Source organism: Nilaparvata lugens, chromosome 3, assembly GCF_014356525.2.
Source record: "Nilaparvata lugens isolate BPH chromosome 3, ASM1435652v1, whole genome shotgun sequence".
Classification (NCBI taxonomy): Eukaryota; Metazoa; Arthropoda; class Insecta; order Hemiptera; family Delphacidae; genus Nilaparvata; species Nilaparvata lugens.
In genome coordinates this window covers 37,189,944-37,217,745 of record NC_052506.1, presented here as the reverse complement: position 1 = coordinate 37,217,745, position 27,802 = coordinate 37,189,944, and the positions used below count along the sequence as shown (strand labels likewise).

Sequence of the window (27,802 nt, the reverse complement as noted above, 5' to 3'; positions counted from 1 at the left end):
CTCTCGGTCCTTAACATATTTTCATGATGAAAGAGCACAAAATCTTGAAATATTTATGTATCAATACAATCACAAATCATGCAGTTATGACTGTAGATACAGAATCTCTAACTGTAACTATGATTACGTAATTTTTCAAAAAATGTGAATATTATATATGCAAAATTGTTATAGGAACAGCTTGAAAGAATTTTAAAGGGGGATGATAAACAGAAAAAATACATGAGAGTCCATAGTGTTTCAGAACACGAATAGCCTCATCTAGCTATTGACTCCAAGCAAGACTCCAAAGTTATAAAGCTGTCCATCACCAATACAGATCCAATAAAATCTGGAAAAGTCGTCAAAATCATGCCACTCATTGCAGTTTTGCCTTCCAGATGTGTGTTCTCTGTTGGTATTAGCTCTCAGGTTCACTGGATGGTATAAGACAACGTACAAAATCTATGGAATTATTTGTATGAGGTTAAAAATTGATTAAAATTATTTTAAAATAGTTATTGTTACAAATTTTGAAAAATAAGCTATTGGCGAGCTTTTTACTTTTCCAATAGCTTTTTCTTACTAAAAGTCGCTCATGGACTGTGATTAAATTGAGCTTCATTAAAAATAACTATTTTTCTAATTGCGAATTTTATCGTTTGAGAACTACAACACTTCTACTCCTAATTATCATTCAGCGATCGCTTTGCAAAACGAGCCAGAGGTCACAACGGTGGACAGTAGTTCATTTCTCGCATTCCAAGTCGCATTCGAATCACTATAATATGATTTATTATTCCAGCATTTTCAAGAAGCAATGATACGAAATTTATTACTCATTCAATGATAAGTTTTATCAATAGCTAGTAACTTACTCATTCACTTCCAAGTTTAAATAAAGAATTTAACAAAACGACTACAACTAACTTCTTGAACTATTCATTCATCAAAGCCAAATTCATTGACTTAAAAACCAATAGTGGAAGCTTTTGAAACTAACTAAATGCACTTGGAGCTTTTAGATTACCCAAGTTTTGAACTGCATCACTGCATATTATTGCATGTTACTGCTTCGAGAGCAGCGTCGACTTAAGATGGCAATCATAGAAAAGCTCCAGGAAATGATGGAATAGGTTATGAATTATACAAGGCACTACCCAGGCTTGGATAGATACTCTGTTGATGTTCTACAATAGGATTTTCTGTGAAGAGATCATTCCTTCTGAATGGACAAAATTTAAAATGTTCTTCTTGTACAAAAAATGAGATAGACTGAACCCGAAGAGTTATAGTTGACTGGCCAAAAATACATTTAGTTTAAATATTTTGAAAATTGCAGTACTTCCGATTTCTTCTTCAATATGGCTGTACAGGATAATATTATTAATAAGTGATAGTAGCTTAAACCTACATTTTGATTTGGACAGTAGTATAAATATGAGACGGGACAGTTTTGGGTATAAGCCTGTTGTGCCTTACCACATAAGAGTTTAATAATATTGTACATGACTGAATAAATAAATAGTAGGCCTACCTACTAATTGAGTTGAAAATTAAATTCAGTTTTTGCATATAATTTTAAACTAATAGTTTAGTAATTTACAAGTATTATAATATATTTAAAACTAGCAGTATTTAGTATTCCAAATTCATGATATGATCTAGAGTTATTGATGCAACATGAAACCAAACAAATAGTTTGCCAAGTTCAACCCAAAAAGTTTAGGCCTACTCAAAATGTATCAATATATATTTTAAACTCAAGACGTATTATATATTCAGAGCTACTTAATTTTTTATTAGTCAAATAATACCATAGTACCCTTTTTGAAAACTTTCAATAAAAAATAACAAATTAAAAGAGAACCAGTTTCGGATACTTACTTCATCTTCAAGGTTTAAAACTATGTTTCGGAGTTGAAACGTTTTTAAAAGTTCGGATGGAGTAAGCATCCGAAAATGATTGTTTTTTAATTTATTTTATAATAAAATTTTTCAAAAAGGGTACTATGGTATTATTTTCCTAATAATTTTATACTTAATATTAACCATCTACATGTTTTTATTATTTATTTTTTGCTAAGGATCAATCAGTCCCAGACTTGTTCGCGTGAGTATTGAAAAATATGAAGATAAGAGATGAATGGACCTACAGTTTCATAAGGGTTCCAAACCACTGGGAGGCGAGAGATGATATTCAAATCTCATACTTAAAAATGTTATTGACTCTGGACAACAAACGGTTTTTTGCTGTTTAAAATAATTCCGTTACAATTTTGACAGTGACTCCTGTAGTTCGTTTGATGCCTGAACTCGAACATAGGTTTCTCTTTCAAGCAAACGTTGATTATGGAACGTTGATATAACGGAATAATTGTATTCAATAAAGAATCTTCTTCTCTTATGTAAACTTCTATTTGATTGGAGCAGTGTATTGTTTCAGTATTCACCTAGCACATTGTGATCCAATTAGAAATTCGTTACAACAATATTCATGAATTATAATACACTGTTCTACATACCACCGTACGTTCAACCATAGACAAAAGAATACTACTATTCTTCTGTTTCTGGTACAACGTACAAGAGAAGAGTTACCACTCATATCATTCATCATAGAATTGAATAATCGGAAATTCAATAAAATATTTTACATTCACTAAGCTACTTTATCTAATAATTTTCATTGGGATTCATAGTTTATTTAAAAAAGGAACATTCAACAATTTACAGGACCTATACTAGTAATTTTTCAGAAATAATTATTTACTACTGCTATTCTACCACCTGAACATTTTACCACAGATCACAGAACCCTTATAGGCATCTCGTCTGTGATCATATATGAACTCTGAGTAAATTTTTCAAATTCAAAGTTATTTTAAATTCAATCCCTTATAATATCAGCAGCAAATAATGCAGTCACAATCAATTTGATGAGGTGTTTGAAAAAAAAACACTCGGGTATTGCAACACATAAATAAGGTACCTTAGGCTATGATTATTTTTCAGAAAAAATTACCTCAACATCATTGTCATAGATCATTGTTTTTTTTTTAATTAAAAATGTCTAGCTTGACAGCTCTCAATAATAAATTATACCGAAGTTGCAAATTATATGAATATAAGAGGTCAAGTGAGGAGTAGGTACTGCCAATTATCACTTTACGACAGACTTTGAATTGAATCAACTAATTTACCCAGTTGAGATCTGGGATCAAGTGACTTGGGTAATTAGACCTGCTTTGACTCTGGAATATACACTACTCAAATTTATGTTTCCTTTATGAATGTATCCTTTACTCTAGCTGATAAACTAAATTTATAATTCAAAATGAAATAATATATTTTTGCTCAACTCATAGATTTTCATAACCTGATCATTTTGTTTCAGTGATTTTATTCTTGAAAAAATTATTTTTTCATAATTTACTGTACCTATAATATTCATAAACTTTCAATCATCATCACAATCTATTTGAATCCCATCCAAAGTTATTTCAGAGCCCATAGAAGACCTGCTAGAGCCAATCTCCCAACATCTTACCAGTGTTGATGACTTCTATTGTGAATTAGCCACATAAAAATTCCTTTCTTTCTTGCATTGTTGGATGAAAAACTAATAATTATTTCATGGGAATAGAATTGGTGATGTCTTTTCAACATGCTTCGGCATTGTGAAATTGGGGGCTACAATCAATAGCAGCGAGAAGCTAGAGGCCTTTGAGTAGATTGTAGTTATGAGGTAGGCAGACTTCTCTATGTAAAATAATAGGCTACTCTTGTCTCTTGTTTTTGCTGTTTGCAGTTCCAATTAACGTTTCTATGACATGAGAATAATTTTGATCTCAGTACAGCTTTATCTAGCTTCCTCTACTGATCTTTGACTCTAATCCGAGGACAACAATGAACAAATGGGAATCACAAGTAATCTCAGTCAGAAAAAGTAAACTGATGTGTGATGAGCTTTGGATCGCAATCAAAGAATCAAATTCGAAAATTTAGGCCTATTATAAGGATAGCAGAGATAGCATCCAAGAGAGTACATATTGCAGCTATTTAGTTCCAAGTTCCGTTGGTCGAGCATATCTAATTCCACGCTCATCTTAACCTTAGTTTATTTATTCATAAACTAACTTAGTTTAGTTAGTAGAGCTGAAAGAGCTGACCTAAGGTAAATTTTCTCCATTTGGTAGAATAAACAAGTTTGGAGAACGAATGCCAAGGTTTTTTCAAAGCTTAGAAGGATTCAGAGGACATGTGAATAAAACGAAGGCATCAAGGTGACAAGGTCGTTAATTTCAGTTTAGTCTCAGACAACTCTTGTGGAGACAGCGCAACGTTAACAAACTCTAAAAAAAGAATGAGAAAATGATACTGGACATTTTTATCTCTCTTGGAGTTGAGGAGAGAATAATGAAGCTCCATGAGGATCTTGATCGACCCAATTCTGTCTTGAATCTCATTACTAGATTGATTGATTCCCTTCAACTATAAATAAACTATGAAGTAATTTCTTTCCCGATACATGAAGTAGAAATTCGTGCAGTCTATGATGTCACATTATTAAAGAAAATTAATGAGTCACGATTTAATTTTTATTGGTTATGCAAGTCATGCATACTGATTTTGTGCCTTGATTGATCTATATTGCCGCAGGTCATAATGACCCAAAGCCAAATAGAACTGAAATGACTAGCTCTTTGAAAATATGAATAGAAACTATTCTATCAATCTCTGAAAATATCAAAAAGGAAAAATGAGCGCAAATTCATACAAATATTGATTACATAGAAACTCAAATAAATGATTCATGGAAAATTATGAAATCCATCATCGGTCAGTCACGAAAATGAGCAATGTGAACTTATAACTGATTAATCAAATGCAATATTACCAAAAAATATAATAGCCAATAATTTATATTGATAGTTCACGGTTTATTGACCATGTTACATAGGTTTAAGAAGCATTCAAATCCAAAAGATCCATTGAGCAATAATGATAATCACAAAAACAATACTTGACAAGTAATAAAATTGAATGGAGTACACAATTTGAATAAGAACCAATAATTAAAGACAATGTATGATTAACCGCAAATATGACGATAATAAGTATAGTGATTGTTATAATAAATAACGTGATTAATATAACAATATAAATTTCATTTATATAACTACCTTTAATGAACAATCAGAGTTTAGCCCATATTGTCAGGATCTCAAAAGGTATTGATAACCTGCTTGCATTCATCGCTCTGACAATGTACATAATGCAGCACCAAAATGTGTCATTGTGAGAATTACTCTTGGATGAACAATAACGAAATTGTTGAGTCTATGAATATGAGTTTCTTATACCACCCAAGACCCAAGGATAAGCTGTGAGGAGGAGCATGAAGAATCACTTAGGATCTTTGAGGATTAGTAAGTAAGAAAACTCACGTACATCTAACAGGCTTACAACAGAGAGAGTTTGGTATTTCTTGTACATTATTGTTGACCAACTTAAGTAGGGTAAAATGTATCTTTTTTTGAATTATAAATATGAACGTGAAGCCGGCCAGAGTCAACTTGTAAGATATCTTGAAAGATATAATTCACAAAAATCCGACTTCTGAAATATAGAAAATACTACTGAATTCACTCTCTCAAGATCCTAAACGTGAAACGTTTTGAAGGTGAACATGCTGGCCAAAACAATAATTTCATGCATGCGAAACAATTTCTGCCAACTTCATAATAACGCTGTCACTTGGAACGATCCGCTTGTCTGTTTCATACAGCCTTCACCGAGTTCTTGTCACTCCTTGGAAAATAATATAGCCAACCGTAAGAGAGCAAGGTTTCCATTCATCAACACTAGATGCATTCAACTTCTTGGCATATCGACTCTTATAAGAGATAAAATGTCCCTGTAATCGTTGAACTAGAATAGCAAAATAGTGAGTTGGAGTCGATCCGATTTGTCTTCTTAGTTCTAAACTAAGGGTGTGTCCCACATCCTGCTAAAAACCTGGATAAAAATCAGACAAGTCATAGAACACAAGACAAGGCCATATTTTTTAAGTCAATTATTTTCTTGGTGGACACAGTTTGATAAGGGAAATTCTGTTGAAAGCTTTATCTTGTAGCAGTCTTTTTGCAAACAAGTTTGTGGTTTTTAGAGATAAAATGTTTTAGCGAAGAGACTCACCTTTGTAGCATGATCAGGCCCTGATACTCCATTCTGCTTTGTTAGCTCTTCTTTTGTTTGGTGTTCATCAATGTCTTCTCCTTCTTTTGACATTTTTCACTAATGTATTTCAGTGAGTTTTAATAGCAGCAAAGTAACCTAGAATACACTATCACAGTGGTGAGCTGGAAATTTCAGCGGAAATTCGTGATTTGTGGTGGATAGTTCATTCAGCAGGTAACTTGGAAAAGTTTAGAAAATATAAGATTGTGAAAGTTATTAACTGAGGATAAAATCCACATAAGCACTACCTGTCTGTGGAAATTGGAGGATGACGATGAGAGATGAATGGCTTCATTCACGTCTTGATCAATGTGTGCATGAGAAATCTAGCCAATAATGTACGTTTACTTGGAATAGTTATCAAATCGTTAAATAGCAATCAAATTGTCATTTCCTGTATTTGTTTTCTTAATCATTCACTAGTAGAGTAAACGGAAATAATTCTTAGGAATTGCCACAGGGAAATCAGGAATACCTATTAAATTATTTGCCAATAGGCTAACAGTATGAATTTTCAAAAAATTAGAAAATCACAAGATAATATTAGAAACATGACTTTAGGAGATTCAGAAGTATTTAATATATGTGCTTGCATTTATTTGTTTATTAAATATCTTTTGGCAAAATACAGTATAAATTTCAAAATTTTCTTGTAAAAATATCTATATTGGCTAAATTTTAAATGGATTACATATTATTAAACTTAAAACTTACTTACAGAGGAAGTAGCTGTTCTAACATTAGTTCAATGGAATAAAGGCAATCTTCAACCCAAATACCAGTTGAAAGCATTATAGAATATTCTAAAAAATTATGTAGATTCATATACTTATGTAGATAATAGATGATTGCCATATTTAAATGATTAATAATAAGGGTCGTCTCGCATGATGGCAGAAATTAGCACCGGAGTGCTTAAGACTTAAATGGGCTTAAGACTTAAGGAAATAAGGCTTACAGTGAGAGTTAGATGAACTAGAAATAATTATTAGTCCAGCTAGTTATTATTGATTTGGCCCAACCTAAATATCCATACAAAAATAATGTATAGAAAAAGAATTTGGTTGCGGTGTAGAACTGTAGTAGACAGTAGAGTAGTGAGTCATAAACTCGTAAGCAGTCAACTACCGGTACACACTTTCTGTCCTTCTGTGCGTAAAATCAATATCGTTCCCTACAATGTTTCTATTTTACATCATCCAAGTGACTAAATGAGTCTAGCTTACAATCTTTCCGCAGGCCTGGCGCCTGAGCATTTTTCTATCAAAAAAGAGTAATAAACATATGTAGCAAAGTGGGACAGGAGTTAACTATATGAAACAGTAAACAGTAGTATCCTACTAGTGCGTTCATATGTGTTCCAAGACCAAGGCTAACAAGAAAGCAAACCATACATCCGTACCGGTCACATTATTATGGTACAGCTAGTATTTAAAAAAGTATAAGAGTTAGCATAGCTTACTACTAAGCCTACGATACTCGTAATTATCCTAGACAGCATGATTATCAAGTAAGCTACAGTACTTGGAATGAATAAATTAGGACCTATTAGTTCAATTTAAATAGTTCCTATCTGAATACATTTATTAATTTAATAAGTAACATCTAAATGTTGTATTAGTCTGTGACTTGAAATAAAAAATAAATAAAAGCATATCTATAGGCTACGTTTATTAGAATATTTATTACAGAATGACACTGGTTAGCCTGTATTATATATTCGTATTTTACTCAATTAGGCCCTACCTATACGGAATTTTTACAGTACAATAGTGCCATAGAAAAATTATAAAAAAAGTTTATTGCCGACTGACGATCTTTTTTAGGTTACTGTAGGTTTAAGGTTTATTTTGGATATTAGTAGGGTGGTGCGTCATTGGGCTGGCTAAAGGAGGGCTGTTGGAATTAGAACCCCTGATGGTCAATGTTTTAAAATTTACTGTTACAATATAGTTGAATTGTATAAGTTCTTGAATATTTCTTCTAGACTCAATAATAAATTTTAAATACAGTTTAAACAGTTCAGTTCTTGAATAAGATGTCATATTTTTGTCTAAACTATGCGTTTGCCTTATCCTTATATCACATAATTGTAATTGTTTAATGTAGTTCGTCCACTAGTTTCTGGTCCATCTCGTTATAGAATATCTGCTCGAAATTATCATCTTTCACAAACATTTCAAATAGGTCTAGTTAGTGAAGTATATGGGGTTAATGACTTTAGGTTTAGTTAATGATTCTGACTCACAGTCATTTTAGTCTACTGTTCGATATAATTTTCAATCAATAAAAATATATAGGCTTAAAGATTTCCAAATTTATACATTATTAATAAGTGAAACATAGCCATGCAAAAACTAAAAAATAAATTGGTTTTACGCGAAATGAATTATTAGGCTAATTTGGGGTTGATTTTAGTTTCGCAAAATTCCTAGGTCTAAACTAATTTGCATAGACTTGACATTCTATAGTCTAGGTTACCCTAAAAAATATGAGAATTTATTTTCTAGAAGCTTACTGGAATTGAGAAATTCTTTAATATTATGATTAACAATTATAAATAAGACAAAATAATAATGTAAGCTTTATAGGTAAGGTACTTTTATTGTTTTTAATTTTGAGGTTATTCATAATGCATGCAGAGAGATTCATTTTATGACAGCTTTGGAAATTAATCAAACCTGCTGAAGAACTAACCACAAAATACTATTTTTTAGGAATGAGTAAAAAAATAGCGTACCAAAAGACGCGCTTTGTATTTTAAATCGAGCAATATTCTCTGGCAAGTATCTGATAGGTAACTGTATTAAAAACGTGACTAACCTCACACAGTTCAATAACAAACTAACGCAGTTTCGCAGCTGTTGTTTTGCTTGGTTGGTGATGTTCCTTTCTACTGGAACCAGCACGTACTTGTAGATAGGAATGCACCTTATGAGGATACAGTTACGATTTCTACTTTGCAACGAAGAGAGATTTCTTGCTACGTAGCAAGAAATTCAAAGTTACTTACAAAATTATGTTACCGTAATTATAGAAGATTGTTAATAAATGTGCTTGTTTCTTGCAAGAAATGTTACATCTATAATCTTTGTTGCATTCATCCCTTTGTAGGAGAAATTATTTCTACCCTCATGTCATTGTATTTTATGGAGTCCTTGTATCTTAATCTTGTACGGTACTTGAGGGAGGAAACTAATAATAAAATAATAACTAGAAGTTCTGTGAACAGTAGACCTCGCGCAGTTATAAACAACAGCCTCCTCTTATACTGTTATACTGTCTGTCCATCAGGTGTGAAAACGACTAATGGCTGTTGGGGTTGGTGTATCAAAAATGCTAACATCAAGAGCTAATCTTCTTCAAGACAATCGACATACTGGCAACAACAGGTCAGCCAGAGTTCAAAGCAGAGCAAGGTCGAGAGACAATACTATGTTTTTCTAGTTATTAATTGCATGCCTTCATGCCATCAATAGTTCATTTAAAAGTACCCTACATAAAAATCGCATTCAATGAGGCATTCAATTAATAGTCCACACAGCAGCTGATTTTTCTCCAAGTTACATTGAGATATTGTAAATATACTTCAATATACTTCATTTAACATAATAAATCTGCTTCAAACATTGAAGCAACTTGTTTTCGGGACCAAGATTTGCGTATTTCGTTACACATCATAAACATTACTAAAACTAAATAAGCATTTTCGGACCTATGTGAATTGGAACTTTTTTCTTGTTTTGATGTGAGGAATCACCCCCTGGCTTATGAGCACCTTTTTTCAGAACACTCTCTGTGTAGGTGTGAGGTGTGAAATATTTCAATAGGTACTTATTTGTTTTACAGAAGGAAGAGCTTAAATGAAAGTGGTTGGAGTGTGGTACACCCCAGTATTATTTTTGATGTACCTAAAATTAATCTTTCTATTTTCTCAAACTAAAAAAATTTCTATTTATTTAATTCATCAAACTAATTCTCAGGCCCGGCTGTTCAAAAGCCGGTTATATTTCAACCGCAATTAATTTCACGAGAATCAATCAGAGAAGGCCTTCTTATCAGGCTTCTCACACTTTGTAAATATACAGGGAAAGACCTTCTTGAATTTCCTTTATGATATTCTTTCCGTTTCTGATCATTCTAAGGTATTTGCCCCCTTGGTACTGACTGTCAGTGTGCTACTGCGCGCAGCCAACAAAAAAAAAAAAAAAAAAACTCCGGGGTGTAGTAAACCTTAGTGTAATTTCAACGTATGCAATTTTCTAAGGTCAGTGTACTATTTACCAAAAGTGTTTATTTTTTCAATTGCAATAATCCACATTGACTTCGACCAGCTTGGATTCCTCTAATAAAAAACTTAAATAAATAGATCTAGTTCTGAAAGTAATAGAATGTGTATATGCAAACCTATTCAAGTATGAATTTTCTACCTACTTCATCAGTTCCTTTATGTCATATGAGTATGAATGCATGAGTGTGAATAATTTTCATTGAAAAATATAAATTGGATAATATTATAAAGACTAAAGAGTCTATTTCAAGAGTACTAAATGAAAGTAAGTGCTCATTTTTGATTCCCAGAAAAATAATGTGAGTATGAATAGACTAATAAATGCAATACAAAAAATATAATATAAATATCAATTATTGAAATTTTAAGAAACGTTTCTCCCAAATCAATACATTTTAGCGGATGAAAGAGCAATGATCAGAGAAAACCCAACTAAAACAATAATATTTTTGTCATTAAACATGGTAGCAGGTCATAGAAATATAACAAAGAATAGATCTTTTTAGGAAGAATTTTCGAAAATTATTATCGAAATTCACAGTGTTCACTATAATGAATAAGTCCTACACCCCAGTAGTGTTATATCAGGTGTATAGGTTTTTGACCAGGTCACTCCCATGTTATTGGATAGGAACATTAAATTTCGATCTCGGCTGAAGTATGATAGTCGTATTAGGCCCATTGACGTCTTAAATGATATATTCAGGCGAGGTGGGACCTTCCCGCAAGTGACTCCCCACCAACAAAAGCCATACGAATTTACTAGTGTATCATTTTTAGGTGTTTTATTTGAAGGTAAATGGAATAAATAAGTGAGTGAATATCAGTTTTGAATGTTTCGAAGATATTTAGTAGTACCTTGGGTTGAGTGTAGTTGGGCTTTTGCCTGACATAGATGGGCACATCCTGGTCGGTGAGGTTGGACGAGACCGAGGCATGTCTCGACCGCTGCCCTGGTGGCACCTGCAGCAGTGCAATGCTCTGCGCTGCCAGCTGGGGTCGCAGTGGGTGATCCTCCTCTATGTAGCCCACGTCTGAGTCAGGGCTGTCCCTACGCTCCATGCTGCACTTATACCTTATCTGCACTTACTATACCTGAAAATATAGTAACGATTTATTTAGCAATAATTTTCTCCGTAGACTAGTGCTTGGAGAGCCAGTATGCAAAGTGTCCCACGGACGGTGTAACAGCCGAAAACCATAGATTCCACATTGAATTTACAACAAAAAATGTCAAGTAAAATTTTTTATATTGACCTTAGTTTTCCAGATAATAACGATTATTCGATATTCTTAAAAAAAGATCAATAACTGGAAATCTATTAGTCAACATCTCATTTTTGAGATTTGGCTTGAAGGAGGAAGAAATTTTCAATAAGCGATCCTTATAATAAGTCCCTTTGTTTGAAGTTTTTGAAATTTCTATGAGCGCTCAACGTTGAAAAAAGTGCATAAGTCAAGTTGAAAGCTAAATTTCAAACAGTTTGAACGCTCATAGAAAATTCGAAAACGTTGAACAAATTATATTAATCTTATTGGAAATGTCTTCCTCTTTCCATCCTTTTTGGAATCTGAGATTTTCATGGGACACTCTGTTTAGTGTGGTACGGAATAATCGAGGTTCGATGTTCACATACCTTATTGAGGTTTGGGTTGCGCAACTTTTCTCAACAACCTTTCTCTTTATTGCAGTATTTACCTTTAAAGTATATTTTGTATTTCTGGTTAATTCTTCTGTAGTACCTGTACACATGAAAAATAATCTATAACAGATAGCCTCTATAGATAGTACGATACTGTAATTCTAGACATAGGCCTTCTTACAGTGTCAGTAGTATAAAACAGTGTTTTAGAGTATTAGTACAATTAGAGTATTTTTTGGTACAATTTTTTTGAGCAAGACGAAAGAGATATATTAGGACTATCTCAAGTCGAGAGTCTTAGGATAAGGCTTTGAGGCAGGACTTTGTCCTGTCTGATAGGTAGCTGTTCTTGTAAACTTATATTCAGCCACAGTAGAAATCTCTCATTGGTTTTTCATGATTGTTATTATGTAAAATGAGAATTAATTATTAAATTAAAAATTGCTTTATTATAAAAAGTTTTTGTAGAATAATTGAATAGATACCGATAATCATTGAAATAGTTGATTGAATATTTCTGGTTCTACTATTGCTGACCGATCCTGCAGGCGGATATTACTTTTACCGGTAGGCCTACCTATCATTTAAGAAAATAATGATTTGCTTGGGCTTGGAGCATTATGCGATAGGTCTAATTGCGTGATTTTGTCTTTGATATCGAACGTATCAATTTAATCAATCACGAATTTATTTGTTATTCATACCAGTACCATTGAAATTGATTTTTATTTTATAGTTGTTTGCATGATAGTAAGAGCATTAATTGCTGATGTGCCAGAATATTTTCATCTTCTGCTCGTTTGAATTATGAAATTTGTAGAATAATATGAGCTCTGGCTGTAGCTGGTTTTGTTTATTATTAATTTCCATTATGCCAATTTCTGTTTCGCGTTTTCATTTTATTTTCTCTATTGATGATTTTCTCTGAAGAAAAAATCTTCTAAGCACCAACACTGTTTCTTGTTTTTATGTTTTGTTTTTTTTATCATAGAATAATAATTGTTGTGTTTTACTAACTTTTATCTAATTTAATCTACAAACTTATATTTGTGTGTAAGTTCCACTAATCTTTGTTCTTTTTTGGTTCAATTTCTTAGTTTATATTGAATAAATATATTACTGCAACTTAGGTCTACGCACAGGTTTTACCTTGTAGGCTACTCCTTAAACATAGATGGACATAAAAAAATAATATACTGCAGTTTTGGGATCATTTTATATATTTAATAGTATTTTTCTTGTATTATTTTTATATGTTATAATATTAGATTATTATAATTGTGTATGTTTTTTGAGAAATAAATTTGAATTTGAATTTAAATTTGAATTGATTGTTCTTTCCTGATACTAATCATAATGTATTATACTAATCATAATGTATGATACTAATCATAGTATGATACTAATATGTATATGTTCAAAAGGCTCTTATTCACGATATTGTCTGTGAGCCTTTATATGTATATCAAATAAATAGACATTTTATCCATTTTGGTTATTTGTATAATAATATTGTTTTCCAAATCAAGTTTCGTATAAATCATGTCCATTACAATATACTGAAGCTACATTTTGTATTTATAACTAAGAACAATTACGGAATCAAAACATATTGAATCTATTGTATTGGGTTATCGGTTATAATCATTATTATGCGAGTCACGAGTCTCATATGGTCTCATCATTCAACCATTCATCATTTGGCGGATGAGGAGGCTGTGCTCTGGCTGAGGGAGTTGAACGGCATTTGATGTTAATCCGAAAAAACTGATTGCTATAGTTGTTAATTTAATGTTTATCAATTCATATTTTATATTATGACAAATCCAAATTGGTAGGCTCTATTTTTTTAAACTTGACTTTTGTTGCCCTAACCACTACTGCGACACCATACGCTTATAGGCCTACATATCATTCAACCAATGGCTGATATAATTAGGTCTATATAGGTATTAGCCTACAAAAATAGGATAGGCTACAATGTGAACATAATAATAAAAATACAAGAAATACAATACTGTAGTATATTTAATAGAATACAATATTCGAACTTTTTGTGTCCTCTTTGGCATTAGGTAATTTATGTTTATAAGCGTTTGCTTGAATCTTGAATTGAGGGTATTTAATAATTCTATTCATGAACTTGAGAGATATCACAATATTCATGAACAATCACTAGTCTAATTATGGAAATAGTGATGCAACAGTCTCCAAAATCATACACCAGATAAGCATCCTTCAAATAGTAGGCTACATAAGCATATCAGCTACTCAAAGGGCAAAACTCGATACCGTAATTCTATTAACAAATTAAATGCTACAGATTTTGATGATCTATTCCATGAAGACATAAATAATATAATGGTATGTTGTTTTTTTTACTTAGATAATTTTATTCACACAAACTTCACAATTAAAACTCGATTTGGGTGTAAACAAAACTATATTACATTATTTGTGAGTGAATAATGCAATATATAAAATGTTTTTAATCACATTATTATACTCTATAATAATTATTAAATTGAACTGATACGGTACTGTACAAAAATGAAATGATGTCCCATGAGCATACTAGATTTATAGGCTACATTGTGTTCTGCCTGCTGTCAAATTGTCAGTGTTGATCGAAGAAGAGAAATGGAATTATATTACCGTATATTTTTTCAAATAAAATACGGTACCTATGTTATTATCTGTTGGAGGTGAATAGGTCGAAATGTATTTAACTTCGGCATGAAATGAGCTGCCATTGTGATTGTTAGCTGTATGTATCACATAGAATTGAAATTTAATATCTGAATTTTGAACACTCAATAAAAATAATTTTGTATAAGTCTGCGAGATTATTAAAATTTGAGAGTGGTCAATATGGGAATAAAACTGATCAAACAAGATAGAAACTATCAACGATTTATTGGAATGTATATATACGGTACCGTAGTTGAAAAAATAATGTTTATTGATTCATAGACCAATAGGGCAATAGTTCACTAACGAATTCAAACAAAACTCTTTCCTCTCCCAACAGTGTTTATTGAACTGAATCAAGATTTGGAATGAACTTTATGGTTTGTAAGCAGATTATTCTTATTGGCAATAAGATATTCAGTTACCGTAGGTCTACTGATAAACACTATTTGTGTGAAACTAAATTCATCCAACAGAATATATTACAGCTACATATATCAGAACTATAGAAGATAAGAAGTGGAAAGATAAGTCATGATAATAATACACTCACTCGTCATCCTCTTTTAGTGTAGAGTAAGAAAGTAAGATAATGTTGTTTCGAAAAAATGTAAGACTATTTTAAGGCTGTTTCGACATACTTTATATGATAATAGTTATTTAAACCCAGTATTTTCTTGTATCGCAATAAGTTGGTGACGGCGAGTGTTATAGTTTTATCAAATACTACAGTGGTAAAAACATACTAAATGCAAATATCTAGTAAAATGTATTTGAACTAGGTAGTCATATACTGTATATGAATCAATGATCTTATTGTCAACCCAGTCCAAAAAAAAATGGAAAAATTCGTTTGAAACATACCGTACTTATTGAATGAGAATGGAGAACTTGAAAATAATATTTTAAAAATAAATTAAGAATACACATACCGGTACTATACAGTGCTTCAAAAGTTACTATTTTTTGGTTCAATAGCTACCGGTAGCTTACTGTGTATTCAAGTTTTCTGAAGGTGAAAACATGGCAGGTACAAATGTGTTGGTTAATAGTAATAAGGAGTATTCTTTTATAAAAGGTTCAAGTTACTTTCATAAGTTTATTTATGAAAATATACGAGTTTTTATTAATAATTGTCTGGTTATAGAAATAAGAAATCAATAAAAATAATAAGGAATTTCTACCGAATAAAATCGAAACAAATAAAAATGAGCTTTATGTCTGGCATAGTAGTACTGTATTCCATAAAGTTAAATTTTCACATTATTCCATCATTTCGTATCCCTATATGATTTCACTATTTTCATATGACTTTATTAATTTCATCTCTTTCCATTTTCAAATGTCATATTTTTTATCAATTTACAATAAGTCTCATCCACTAAATAATAATAACATAATATATGGCATATTATGAGATAGCTGGCTTACGTCTTGTGTTTTCAGGTCGCATCCGCACCTCAATTTCAGGGCTTATGCAGGGCCTACGGCATATGCACTCCAATATTCTGATAATTATAGACTTCAATCAAGGCACACACACACACCCACACACACACACTCACCAATTGACCAATACGTCTGATTCTCACTAATCATAGTGAAAACTACTTAAGATCTCATTTGATATTTGGTGCGCCTTTCAAAAGAAAATATGTTTACTTCATCCAGATTTTATTACTGTGAGGAAAGACACAACTCACATGCTCCAGTATCATTTAAATCACAGCAGAGATTTTATCGTACACAGTGGTAATATATGAGCACTATTTTAGTTATTTTCGGGTTCCTCAGAAAATGTATACGGATAAATAAAATTGAGAAGTTTATCGCCGACCAGACAAGTTTTCAAAATAAGTGGGAAAATGTTCTCGGCTGTGATTGGTCTTAAATTTGAACAGTTGTGGAAGCTATTTTGTCAACTAGGCTACCTACATGAACATGTGGTTCTTGAGACTTGAGGTATTGTAAGATTTTTGGTGAAGATTTAATTGAAATGAACTCACCTAATAATGAATTGTGTAGCCAGAAAATTTTCACGAACACCACTACTACGGTACCTAACTAAAAATCACACTCGGACGAATAGGTTATTATTGCAAAGAAAACTGAGAGAATAACACGTCGTATAGGCACGTCACAAATCACTAAGAGAAGGTTGCACTCTAAAAATAAGACTGTTGGCTTGATTGTGGGTCGCGTTCGAGTTTGAGCACCTCCACTCAGCACCACTATGGCGTCGGCCAGTGTGTGGACTTCGGTCCAAAAATGCGTCGACATTCGGCATTTCGACGTCGGTTCTCTCAGAGCGACGTCGGGATGATCGACCCACATATGCAGCAGAGGAAGCCGTGTAAAAAGATTGCCATGGAAACATTGCTGGGGAATAGTACTCAATTCGCTCAACTATTTTCAATCTTCTTGTTCATAAAGCAGGTGCGCCATTCAAGCCTTCCCCCCCCCCCAAAGACCAGATAAATAATAATGGAAATGCCAGTGTATCTACACTTGGAGCATTGAGATCCCATAATAATTCAATTCAAACAGCAGCAGTGTAATTCCTTTTACAGTATTAAAAATCCAGCAAAATATCATTGAAAGTATGGCTAAAGCCTGGATAGATAGAGTGTGTTCAATTAGGGCACAATCAGTGAGTTATTAGAAAAATTTGCAACTTGAGAATTAGGCTATCTGCAATGTGCCACAGTGTAAGCAGAAGAGAGAGGACACAATAAGTTTGTACTCATCTACAGAGTTGATGAGTACTTAGACCTATTATAGAATCAGCTCAATGTTTCTCTCGTTTTTTGAATGATCGTTTTATTAAATTTGACTGGGATCGACTCAAATCTACTGTCAAATTATAATTATAAAAGAAAAATGAAGCTGCTTTCATGATTCTCACAAACTCTGTATAATTCCAATCTACTTTTATTCATGATAAATATCTTATGATACCTATATTAATGAATTTCTTGTCAATAATGAATAATAGTTTTGTATTGATCCTTTTAAAAATGGATCATGCACCGTACTTGGTGATAAATTACTTACAATAATGTCAAGTTTCAACGCAATATTTTTGGGGAAAATCCCGAACCCCCTTTCATCAGGAGGTATATATCATACTCCCAATAATAACATCTGATGTTTGCCCCCCCCCCCCTAAATGATTAGTTGAATGGCGTCACTGATCATAAGAGAGTTTATTACAGCGAATTGTGTTATTTTTATGGTTGAAGATCTATTTTTGAGTGACAGTTGTTTCGCTTCTGCTGTACACGAGTCCAGGTACTGTATTATTAGACACTACTGTTCGGAGAGAACAGCGCAGACTACTCCTGCAGAGGGCTGTTCCTTAACACCAAGGGTGGAACATAACTTGCTACACAAAAATGCATTTTTCACTCTGCAGGATTAATTCTACAATTAGGCTGTTCTGAATCATGTCAATGTATTTTTAAATGCCAAAATAGCATTCATTAGGATAATGGTACAAGAATTAGGAATATCATCTAGTAAAAAATATAAGCTTTAAAAAACTTACTCCATAACGCATAATTTAGGTATATTTATATAATAATAATAATAATAATAATAATAATAATAATCAATATATTATAAGATATTCTATACAGGGTGATCCATAATTATGGTAAAATAATTTAATACGTGATAGTAGAGGTAAAAATAAGAAAAAAAGTTCTCATAAACGCTTCATTAGCGAGCTATACAGGATGAAAGATTTCGCCCGGAATTCAGTTCCTCTGGTGAAATACACCGATGCTGAATTGTTTGGGGACTAGTTTTTGAAAAACTTATGCTGGATTCATATGGAAAAATATTTGAAAAATTGAATAAAACTAGTCTGGAAGCTGTAGTGTGAGTAGTTTTTGAGAAAAAAGTTGAAATATGCAAAAAATCTAAGTAGAAAAACACAGACTTCTACGTTTGATGCCCAATAACTTTCTTTAATGACCAGTAAACAAATCATTTTTCGCAATAAAAATTTTAGAGAATTTTATTCTGAAAAGAATGATGTTAGCTGTGTGAACTAAATTTAAATAAAAGTTGGGTAAAATGTATTCTTATGTAGTGCATTACACCACAAAAATTTGCTGTTTTATGAGGAGAGAACTAATTACTCATAAGTTGTAGCTGATTGCAAATAAAATATTCTGTTTTTCATGAAAAGACTTTTTTTATATGAAAGTAGCATATCTAAATGACATTAAACTTATACCAAAAGACTAGTAGATTATGCCATTAAGCCTGGGAGGAAGCTCGAACAGAAGTAGATGATATCCTATGATTCCTGCCCAAATGTTTACTGAAAACTGATGTTGTGGAAGCATTAGGATTGATGGCATGCGGATTCTCAGCTGCCCAAATATGTTAGTTGTGGACGTTAACGATTGCTGTTCTTGTCAAGTGTGCCTCGTCGGTAAATAAAACGGTTGTTAAAAAGTTTGGGTAAACAAGTTTTACTAAAAACCATCGGCAAATACCAGCACGGGGAATACAGTCTTGTGGCAATAGAGTATGAACTTTCTGGAGGTGGTATGGATGTAATTGTTGCTCTTTTAGTATCCTCCAAATAATAAATAGATTGATTGACATTAAACTGCACTGACAATTCTCTTGTGCTCTTCTCTGGATGTTCATAAATTTCATTAAGAACTTGTTCTTCTAACCCAACAGTCATAGTAGATCGGGGTCTGCCTGCATAAATGTGCTCTTTGGATATCAAAGAATCTGTTTCAGACAGACGTTGATGAATAGTGGCAAAATCCTTGAACTTGTACATACTCGGTTAGGAAAGTTCTCTTGATACAAACGTCTTGCTTCAGTACTATTACAGTAGTGTCCCATTCCATACATTAAATGCAAGTTAGCTAATTCGGAGTATGAATAATGTCTAAAATTACCTGCCATTTTTTAAAAAGTTAACACTTAACACAAAAGCAAAGTGAAATGGTTACAAATAACTGGTTAATAGATTAAACAAAAAACACAGCGCGGATACAGTAGGCCTAACTTACAGTTTGTTTTTTTGTTCAACAGTGAGCTAGAATATTTCTGAAAATAATTTTCAGCTGTTTTGGAACAGCTGTTATTAAAATCCATGTTTTATTTGCAATCAGTTACAACCTATGAGTTATTAGTTCTCTTCTCATAAAACAACAAATTTTTGTGGTGTAATGTACTACATAAGAATACAATTTATTCAACTTTTATTCAAATTTATTCCACACAGCTTACATCATTCTTTTCAGAATTAAATTCTCTACAATTTTTATTGCGAAAAATGATTTGTTTACTGGTCATTAAAGAAAGTTATTGGGCATCAAACGTAGAAGTTTGTGTTTTTCTACTTAGATTTTTTGCATATTTCAACTTTTTTCTCAAAAACTACTCACACTACAGCTTCCAGACTAGTTTTATTCAATTTTTCAGATATTTTTCCATATGAATCCAGCATACGTTTTTCAAAAACTAGTCCCCAAACAATTCAGCATCGGTGTATTTCACCAGAGGAACTGAATTCCGGGCGAAATCTTTCACCCTGTATAGCTCGCTAATGAAGCGTTTATGGATATATGTTTATAAGAACTTTTTTTCTTATTTTCACCTCTACTATCACGTATTAAATTATTTTACCATAATTATGAATCACCCTGTTTTATAGAATATAATTATAAGATGATAATAGTAGCCTGAAGATTTTTATATATCATTATATTGTTTCAAGAAAATATTAGAGAATAAATTTTTCATGATAAAGCCTATATGATATAATTTTAATGATAGAGAATGAGTTGCTTGCTAGTGATGAAGAGTCTTGTTGGTGCTTATTTCAGTATCAGAAAAACTGATTTGATATTGAAATTCAACCAACGACTATAATTAACTGTTTGTACGTGAAAAATATCATATTTTAAGGTTTTCTCACGAGAAGTTGAAGAAGTCAGCTGGCAGCTCAAGGACTTCATTGACTTACCTCACGTCATTATTTCACTACTCGTACGATAATAATTGTTACAATATAGGCACTCATTGATACAACTCACAATGTTAAAATAGCCATTATCACGAAGCTTAGTTTAACTGAGTTGGTTTTCAATTTGGCTTTTATGAAAGTTGAAAAGCTGTGACATCAGAGTCGGTCTTTCATAAATTCATTCATGTGATATATACTCGGCGCTTTGCAAAGCTGAAGGTAGTTCTGAGGTCACTGTTTCCAATGCGTAGCGTCGCTATTTTTAAATTAGCGGAGGGCTCGTCTACAATGTCAAGCGCAGTAATTGCGAGTAAACAGTGTGGTTAAAAAAATGAAAGCGTCATCACACACCCATCTACCAGAATAGCTACCAATTTTAGCTTTTTGTGTAGTAGCCTATTCACTTTTTCCAGAGATAAATATTCTATGAATGTTCTATGGTGAAATATTCACCAGTATATAATATTACTGATGTGCCGAACGATCTAAAATAATTCAATACTGCTGTAGATGTCACTACTGTAATTCAATAAAGTCTAGTGTCGAATTACAAATGTCAAATTACAGGAAGTTTCTTACATAAGACCGAGGAATAAATTAGAATAAACGCCGGATACAATATTATCACGCAAATATCCAGAAAATGAGGTACTTTGAATTCAAAGTACGATAATAATTATTAATACTAACACTTTTCTTTTATTATATGTAATAATTTCTCAGTAAACACATTCTCATGTAAGAAGCCTACCACTGAGTTTAGAAATGCTGTAAGTGGTTTCAAGAATATGATATATTTTTATTCAAGTTTATAAATCTGGTTGTCTTTTGGAATATTTATTGGATTTTAGCTCATTATATTTGCCTTGAGTTGTTCATGAAATAAGAAAGCTGGGGCAAAAATAAATCCATAACAACTTTTGAAGAAATGTTTTATTAACAAAGTTTCTTTGGCTCAGTGTTTGTATTTGACTAGATACCTTGATAGAAAATGATTCGAAATTTATGATAGGCCTATTCCAATTTATATTAAATAAATATCTTAATTTTATATTATTTTATTGTTACAAAAAATTATTGCATAAGGAACCATCCCATAAAAAACTTTCATATATAGACTTTAAATAGTTATTGATGAATACATTAATATTTTCTGTTGAATTATTTTCATAAAACACTTCATTTCACACAGTCACACTTCATAATTTACAATAATTTATATTTACTTAGGTACAAGAACATTCTATAGGTAAAGCTATTGGAGATTTTATTGCTTTTTGAGAAAATTACCAAGCGCCGAGAAGAAGGAAGAATGTAGACGGTTTTGTTTGGAATATTCCGTAGCCATGAATATATCTTCATCAATATCCCATATTCTAATAACTTTCAGCGGGTGGATTATATTGTATGGACTCGCGAATAATGTGTATTATTGTAATTTAGGAATTTTTGTATTTAAAAGGTATGACTCTTAAAAGAGGCTTTCTTGGCTAATGAACATCATTGAACAAAATTGTTTGTCAAGCTTGGAACGTATCGTATTGTAAATTTTGGGCGCTTGTCATTATATATAATTGTTATTTTTCAGGAATTAAAATATTCAAGTCAAAGTCAATAACCTTATATACTGGTAATGTATAAGAATGCAGGAGGACGACAGATACGGATACCGGAGGACGAATTACAATCACTGTACTTGTTCAAATGAGTAGGCCTATACTCTATAATAATATTATGAGCGTATATCATACGCTTATTGGATTAGGGTTGAAGACTGATGGAGCAAGTTGATAGCTCAGTCTGTGAGGAATTCATCGAGTAAACGCTCGATTGACAGATTTCCAACAGCTTTGCGGAAGAATAGCTCTTGGAGACTCTGCTTGCTCGGATAAGTGACAGCCAGCAGTGAAACTAGTAGCTTCCCAAAACGCACTTTGTCTTTGGCCATACAATACTCATGGAGCATCACATGAGTTTGGTCTTGTAGTAATTCAATATGGATAGGTTCTCTGAGACCTCGAGCACCTGAAAAATACATTTTTATCGAATTTTATCCAATAAATTGTTCTGAACACAAATTTTGAAAATGTGTGTCATAAATCAGTGATATCGGTTCAAAAACCGACTTATATTCCACTTTTAGTTATTTTTTGCATGAAGTGGGCTATTGGTGATTTTCCGAATGCATTTTCTGTTCATCTTTTCCATTTCACTATTATTTTGATCACCTATTTTAGGTTACCATGACCTATGTAAAGAAGTTTTTTTTCTATGAAAGAATTACCTATACAATATAAGATCCACTGATTTTGTTAACGTCATTCAATTTCTAATAGTACAAAGAATGCTACAGATTGTTTGTCATGGCTTGTGATAGTGTGTGGGATTATAACATATTCAATACTATTCACAAAAATTACAAAGTCTTGAAACAACTAACAAAAGCTTATAGCTTTGTATTTTAGCTCTCACATGCAGATTGTTTTCAATGATAATTTCTATAATCTCAACGAATGAATTTCCAGTTTGATTGGGTGGGACTGATTCAATATTAACAATGGAGATGATAAACTACAGATATCTATAACTGAAATATTGTTATAATAATAATATGTTCACCTCTGCATTCACTCTTATTTCGATGAGAGAATATTTTATAATGTAATTTTTTATAATGCAAATACTATTCGAAGGTCGTTTTTTGCTTCACCTACCTGGTTTGAAAAGTATGAGAGCCTTGAGACAGGCATATTCTGTGTGATCAACCCTCAAAGTTGAAAACTTTGATATTGTTTCTCGCATTTTTCTGGCATGCTCCTCAAGAACAGCGTGTCTTGAGACTGGTGCTATACTTCCATGTACCAAGAATCCTAAAATTGTTAGAAAACAATTCTTGGATAAAAATGTGATATTATTGAAAATTACTAGATTCAAATGAGCTTCTCCATTCATAATAACGATATAGTAGTTCAAAAACATTGAATTTACCATTATAGCATTCAACTATCGGTCTATTTGCTATTTTGCTTTTTTTGAAATATTTTTTTAACGATCTATATACAGTAATTATAATAGGGTGATGCATAATATCGAACCATTTTGCTATTTGCTATCGGTGCACTTATTGTAGGCCTATGTGTGTTATTTTGTCAACTTTCAAGTGTATGATAGACCACCATTTGAAATAGTAAGTATAATATAGCCTACTATTTTCTGTACATAAACAGTTATCGGTAGAAAACTTTGATCAACAATTTGATGTGTACCGATTCGATGGAGTTTAGTGAGTAGCCTACAAGCACGGAGTAAAGAACACTTACTGGTTTCCTTATTCCGTGCTACAAGCCTACAGATACAAATTACTGTCAGCCATGAGAGAAAAATCTTTGGAAGTTATGTTGACATACGGTATGACTGATAATACCTTCATATCAATTAATAAGTAATCAATAATTGAGATAAAATTAAGAGATAGAATAAGTTTTGGGCAATATAGACTGTTTTATCTTTCCTGGGTATTGTATGCGTTTGCTCTATCCAATAAATAGATAAATGGAGGCAATGGAGTTTAACATACAGCAGTGATGAGAGGGAGGGGAGGAGATGAGAGGACGCAGACTGAGTCCTCGGAATTTTTGAGGTTCATGAGCACCTCCAATCTAATAGTTCAGTTCCAATTCCAATGTGTGGCACAGCACTTACAAATAACATTAGTACTATATCTTCAATTGTAAATATGTAACACTTTAATTAATCCCAATAAATGATAATTAACATGTAAATTTTTATTTCCGTGTAGTTAGATTTTTGTTTTGGTACATTCATTGATTTTTGTATGAGTGATTCTAAATTTATTATTCATGCTGTAGTAGTCTAAAAAATAAAAATAACGAACAATATGCAAACAATTTTGGTACGTACGGCACCTACAGCTTATGCTATAATTTATGGCTGCAATAGTAAACAGAGTTGGTGAAAATTATGGAAAAAACTCAATATTTCTTTTACAAGGGAAATTTGACGATAGGTCTGATTGGGGATCCTATTCGAATTAAAAAAACTACTTCTCTGTCAACTTAATTTTTTATAAATGGGAAGGTGGTCATATGATAATAGATAATAGATAATAGATAGATAATAGATAGATAATAGATAGATAATAGATAGTAGATAATAGATAATAGATAGATAATAGATAATAGATAATAGATAATAGATAATATTTAAATACAGAATTTCAAGAGAAAATGAACGGCAAAAACCGCAGATCAATATCTCAAACCGTTTCAAAGTTATTCACTTTTAAAAATAGGTACCAATAAATCATGAGACATGAAATAAGTGAGTATATTAGAAATCTGACAGATAAAACTTTTCTGTTTAAAGTGTTGAATATGTGAGTAGATGTTACTAAAAGCACGGAATAAATAAACCAGTGTTCAGTGTTCTCTATTCTGTGCTATAAGTAATTACTCATACTTAAAAAAGAAGATATTGATAGTTTTAAGATTTTCTATGTCCTCATTTTATTCCATTTTCGTATGATTTATTAGTATTTTTGAATGTGAATAACTTTAAAACGGTTTGAGATATTAATGTGCGGTTTTAAGCGACAGAAAAGTAATTTTTTAATTTGAAATGTTATGACGATTGCTTGTTGAAATTGTAACAATATTCATTGTTCCAATTGTGAATGATGAGGATTATGCGAATTATCATGAGAAGTCTGTTATAACAGATTTTTTCTCTGATTTGCTTTTCTGCATTGTGTTGTGTCGACTCTGTTAGTGTGTGCGTAGAAGTTATATAGTACTAAGAAAATCAACGATTTTCCTGGAGCATCAGTCTGGTTCATGACCTTATAAGGCAAGGAATTTGTGTCTGATTGATTATCAATCATGCCTTATTTGGTTAGGAATTTGGAAAATAGCTGTCACTTGGTGGGAGAATGTATCTTAGATTGTAGTTGTACCGTTCCTTTCTATTGGCGGAAATTTTTCTAGAAAATAGTAACTCCCAATCACAGTTAATGTTGGTTAGGTTCCTATCTAGTGAGGCCATAAACAGCTGTCCTCGACAAGGCAAGCATACAGTGGCTTCACTCAGCGTCTGTCCTCTGTCGTAAGCAGTACAAAATGTAGTCACAGTATTTTGTGTTAATCATGGCTTTTATGCCAGCTTTAGGCTTGGTAGTATTTGGCTCTGGAACCTTCTGTTCCAGTAGCATTTTTAGTTTTTTCTGTCTCAGTAATTGCTTTAATTGAGAAGAGAGGATATCAAATTTGTCACCTTACAATGGAAATTTTACTCCTATAACCACTACTAAAGGTACATCATAGATTTATAATATAATTAAGGAAATTATTATCGATGAAAGCTTCCATCAAAGTATTTATTGTATGGTAATGTAATTAAAGTATGATAATTGAGAATAGTCCTTTTGATTTGAATGGAAGATGGTAATGGTAATTCAAACTGATAAATGTTGGAAGAAAATGAACGGTATATGTTTTGTAGAAATTTAGAGTACAGTGCCTTTTAGAAGGAATTGAGATTTTTTTGATTTTGAATTATTTTTGAAGAGGAAGCTATTAACCTAAATTTAAATGACAGTATTTTGTGATATAGATTTTATTTGTTTTGCTGATTCTAATGAAAAGCTTTCATGATTCTCAAGGAAACACCTATCATGTAATTTATCTTTTAAATTACACTATATGTAATTTATATAAGAGAGCAGACTGAACAAAATAACTACTATACTCGAAAGATCTTATAAATAAAAGTTATTCCATATACTAGTGAATTAAAGTATTGAATTATGGAATGCTATGTACCCATCTCTTTGTATAAAGGGCATGACCCTAATTACAAATAAATTCTTTTCTATTAAATCAAGATATTGAAGTAGATAATGTCTATTTGTGTTTTAAAGTAATAAGTATTGATTTGAGTTTTATATAACCTAAGGTAGGTTGAATTTATGATATAACTGAAGTTGAGTTAATTTGTATTATCCTAGTTTATTTTTTTATTCTAACAGCGGTCAAAGTATGGGTCCATCAATGTACGAGTCCATAAATTTACGGGTTCATGAATGTCTCGTGAACATGTGTCTTTAAACCGCTGAGATGCCTCTGAATCGATGGCAGTCCTAGAAGCTTGGGGTATGCTGTCTCCTGTCCATCTGGACGTGTAGAGCTCGATCACCGATCCTAGATTCAAATTGAAGAAACATCTTTGAGGTAGCAACTTTTTCCAAATTAAACAAACATCCCAGGAGCTCCGGATGTGACAGAATGGGCTTTAGTGACTATAGACTTTCAAAAAGGGAGGGGTGTAAAACGTGAACATTTAAATCAATTAAAACGTGCTGAATTAGACTCTTTTGTTAAATCGTAACTTTGATTTGGGAATTATTAGATTACAAATTTTTATTTCATTTGAATAGTAGATTTTCGGTTGTATCTTTACATTGAAATGTGAGGCCATATTTTCTCTGTAAGGATCCAGCTGGGAATTTAAGTTTTTTTTTTAATTTATATATTTTCATAATCTACTAAATTACTAAAAGTTGAATTGGTATATGAAATGTTTAAAGGTCCCTTATTGATAAATTAATGTTTTAGAATAATTTTGGTCTTAAAGTTGTAAAGGATCGAATAGAAGCTTCAAAAGGACCCTAACCTTTTTTAAATTTGTTTTGATATCACATATTTTTGAATAGTCTTCCTATGTAGAATTCCGTGATGTGATACTTGAGGAGGATTTGTCTTTGCAGCTTTCATGATATAAAGATAGAGAATAGATATTATTGGGGATTATTAATATTTGATAATGTTTTGATAGTGTTTTAAAAGTTTCCAAGTGTGTTCTAAATGTTCTAAGAATTTTATGTTGATCTTTCTTTTAAAAGATGTAGGCCTATTGTTATTTATGATTAACTTCTGAGAA

The 27,802-nt window shown here is 32.0% G+C and overlaps 2 protein-coding genes across 11 annotated transcripts in view; both read right to left on the bottom strand.

The window, feature by feature from the left end:
• LOC111044703 (solute carrier family 2, facilitated glucose transporter member 1) overlaps positions 1–20,948 on the bottom strand; it is a 49,750-nt gene extending 28,802 nt beyond the window's left edge. The window contains exons 1-2 of one of the 10 annotated variants that reach the window (XM_039423667.1): positions 20,849–20,948; positions 11,372–11,608 (exon numbers count right to left, since the gene is read on the bottom strand). In XM_039423667.1, coding sequence (XP_039279601.1) covers positions 11,372–11,575 — 204 coding nt within the window. In that variant the 5' untranslated portion in view covers positions 11,576–11,608; positions 20,849–20,948. Of the gene's footprint in view, positions 1–6,180; positions 6,345–8,903; positions 9,088–11,371; positions 11,609–16,853; positions 17,022–20,848 lie in introns of those variants that run through there. The other 9 variants (XM_039423666.1, XM_039423668.1, XM_039423669.1 and 6 more) reach the window with 9 other exon arrangements.
• Positions 20,949–21,763: 815 nt separating this feature from the next.
• The window catches only part of LOC111044706 (nuclear receptor subfamily 2 group F member 1-B-like), a 29,738-nt gene continuing 23,699 nt past the window's right edge, over positions 21,764–27,802 (bottom strand). Inside the window, exons 7-8 of the mRNA XM_039423660.1 lie at positions 23,563–23,718; positions 21,764–22,873 (exon numbers count right to left, since the gene is read on the bottom strand). Of these exons, the coding sequence (XP_039279594.1) occupies positions 22,644–22,873; positions 23,563–23,718 (386 nt within the window). The 3' untranslated portion in view covers positions 21,764–22,643. The remainder of the gene's footprint in view (positions 22,874–23,562; positions 23,719–27,802) is intronic.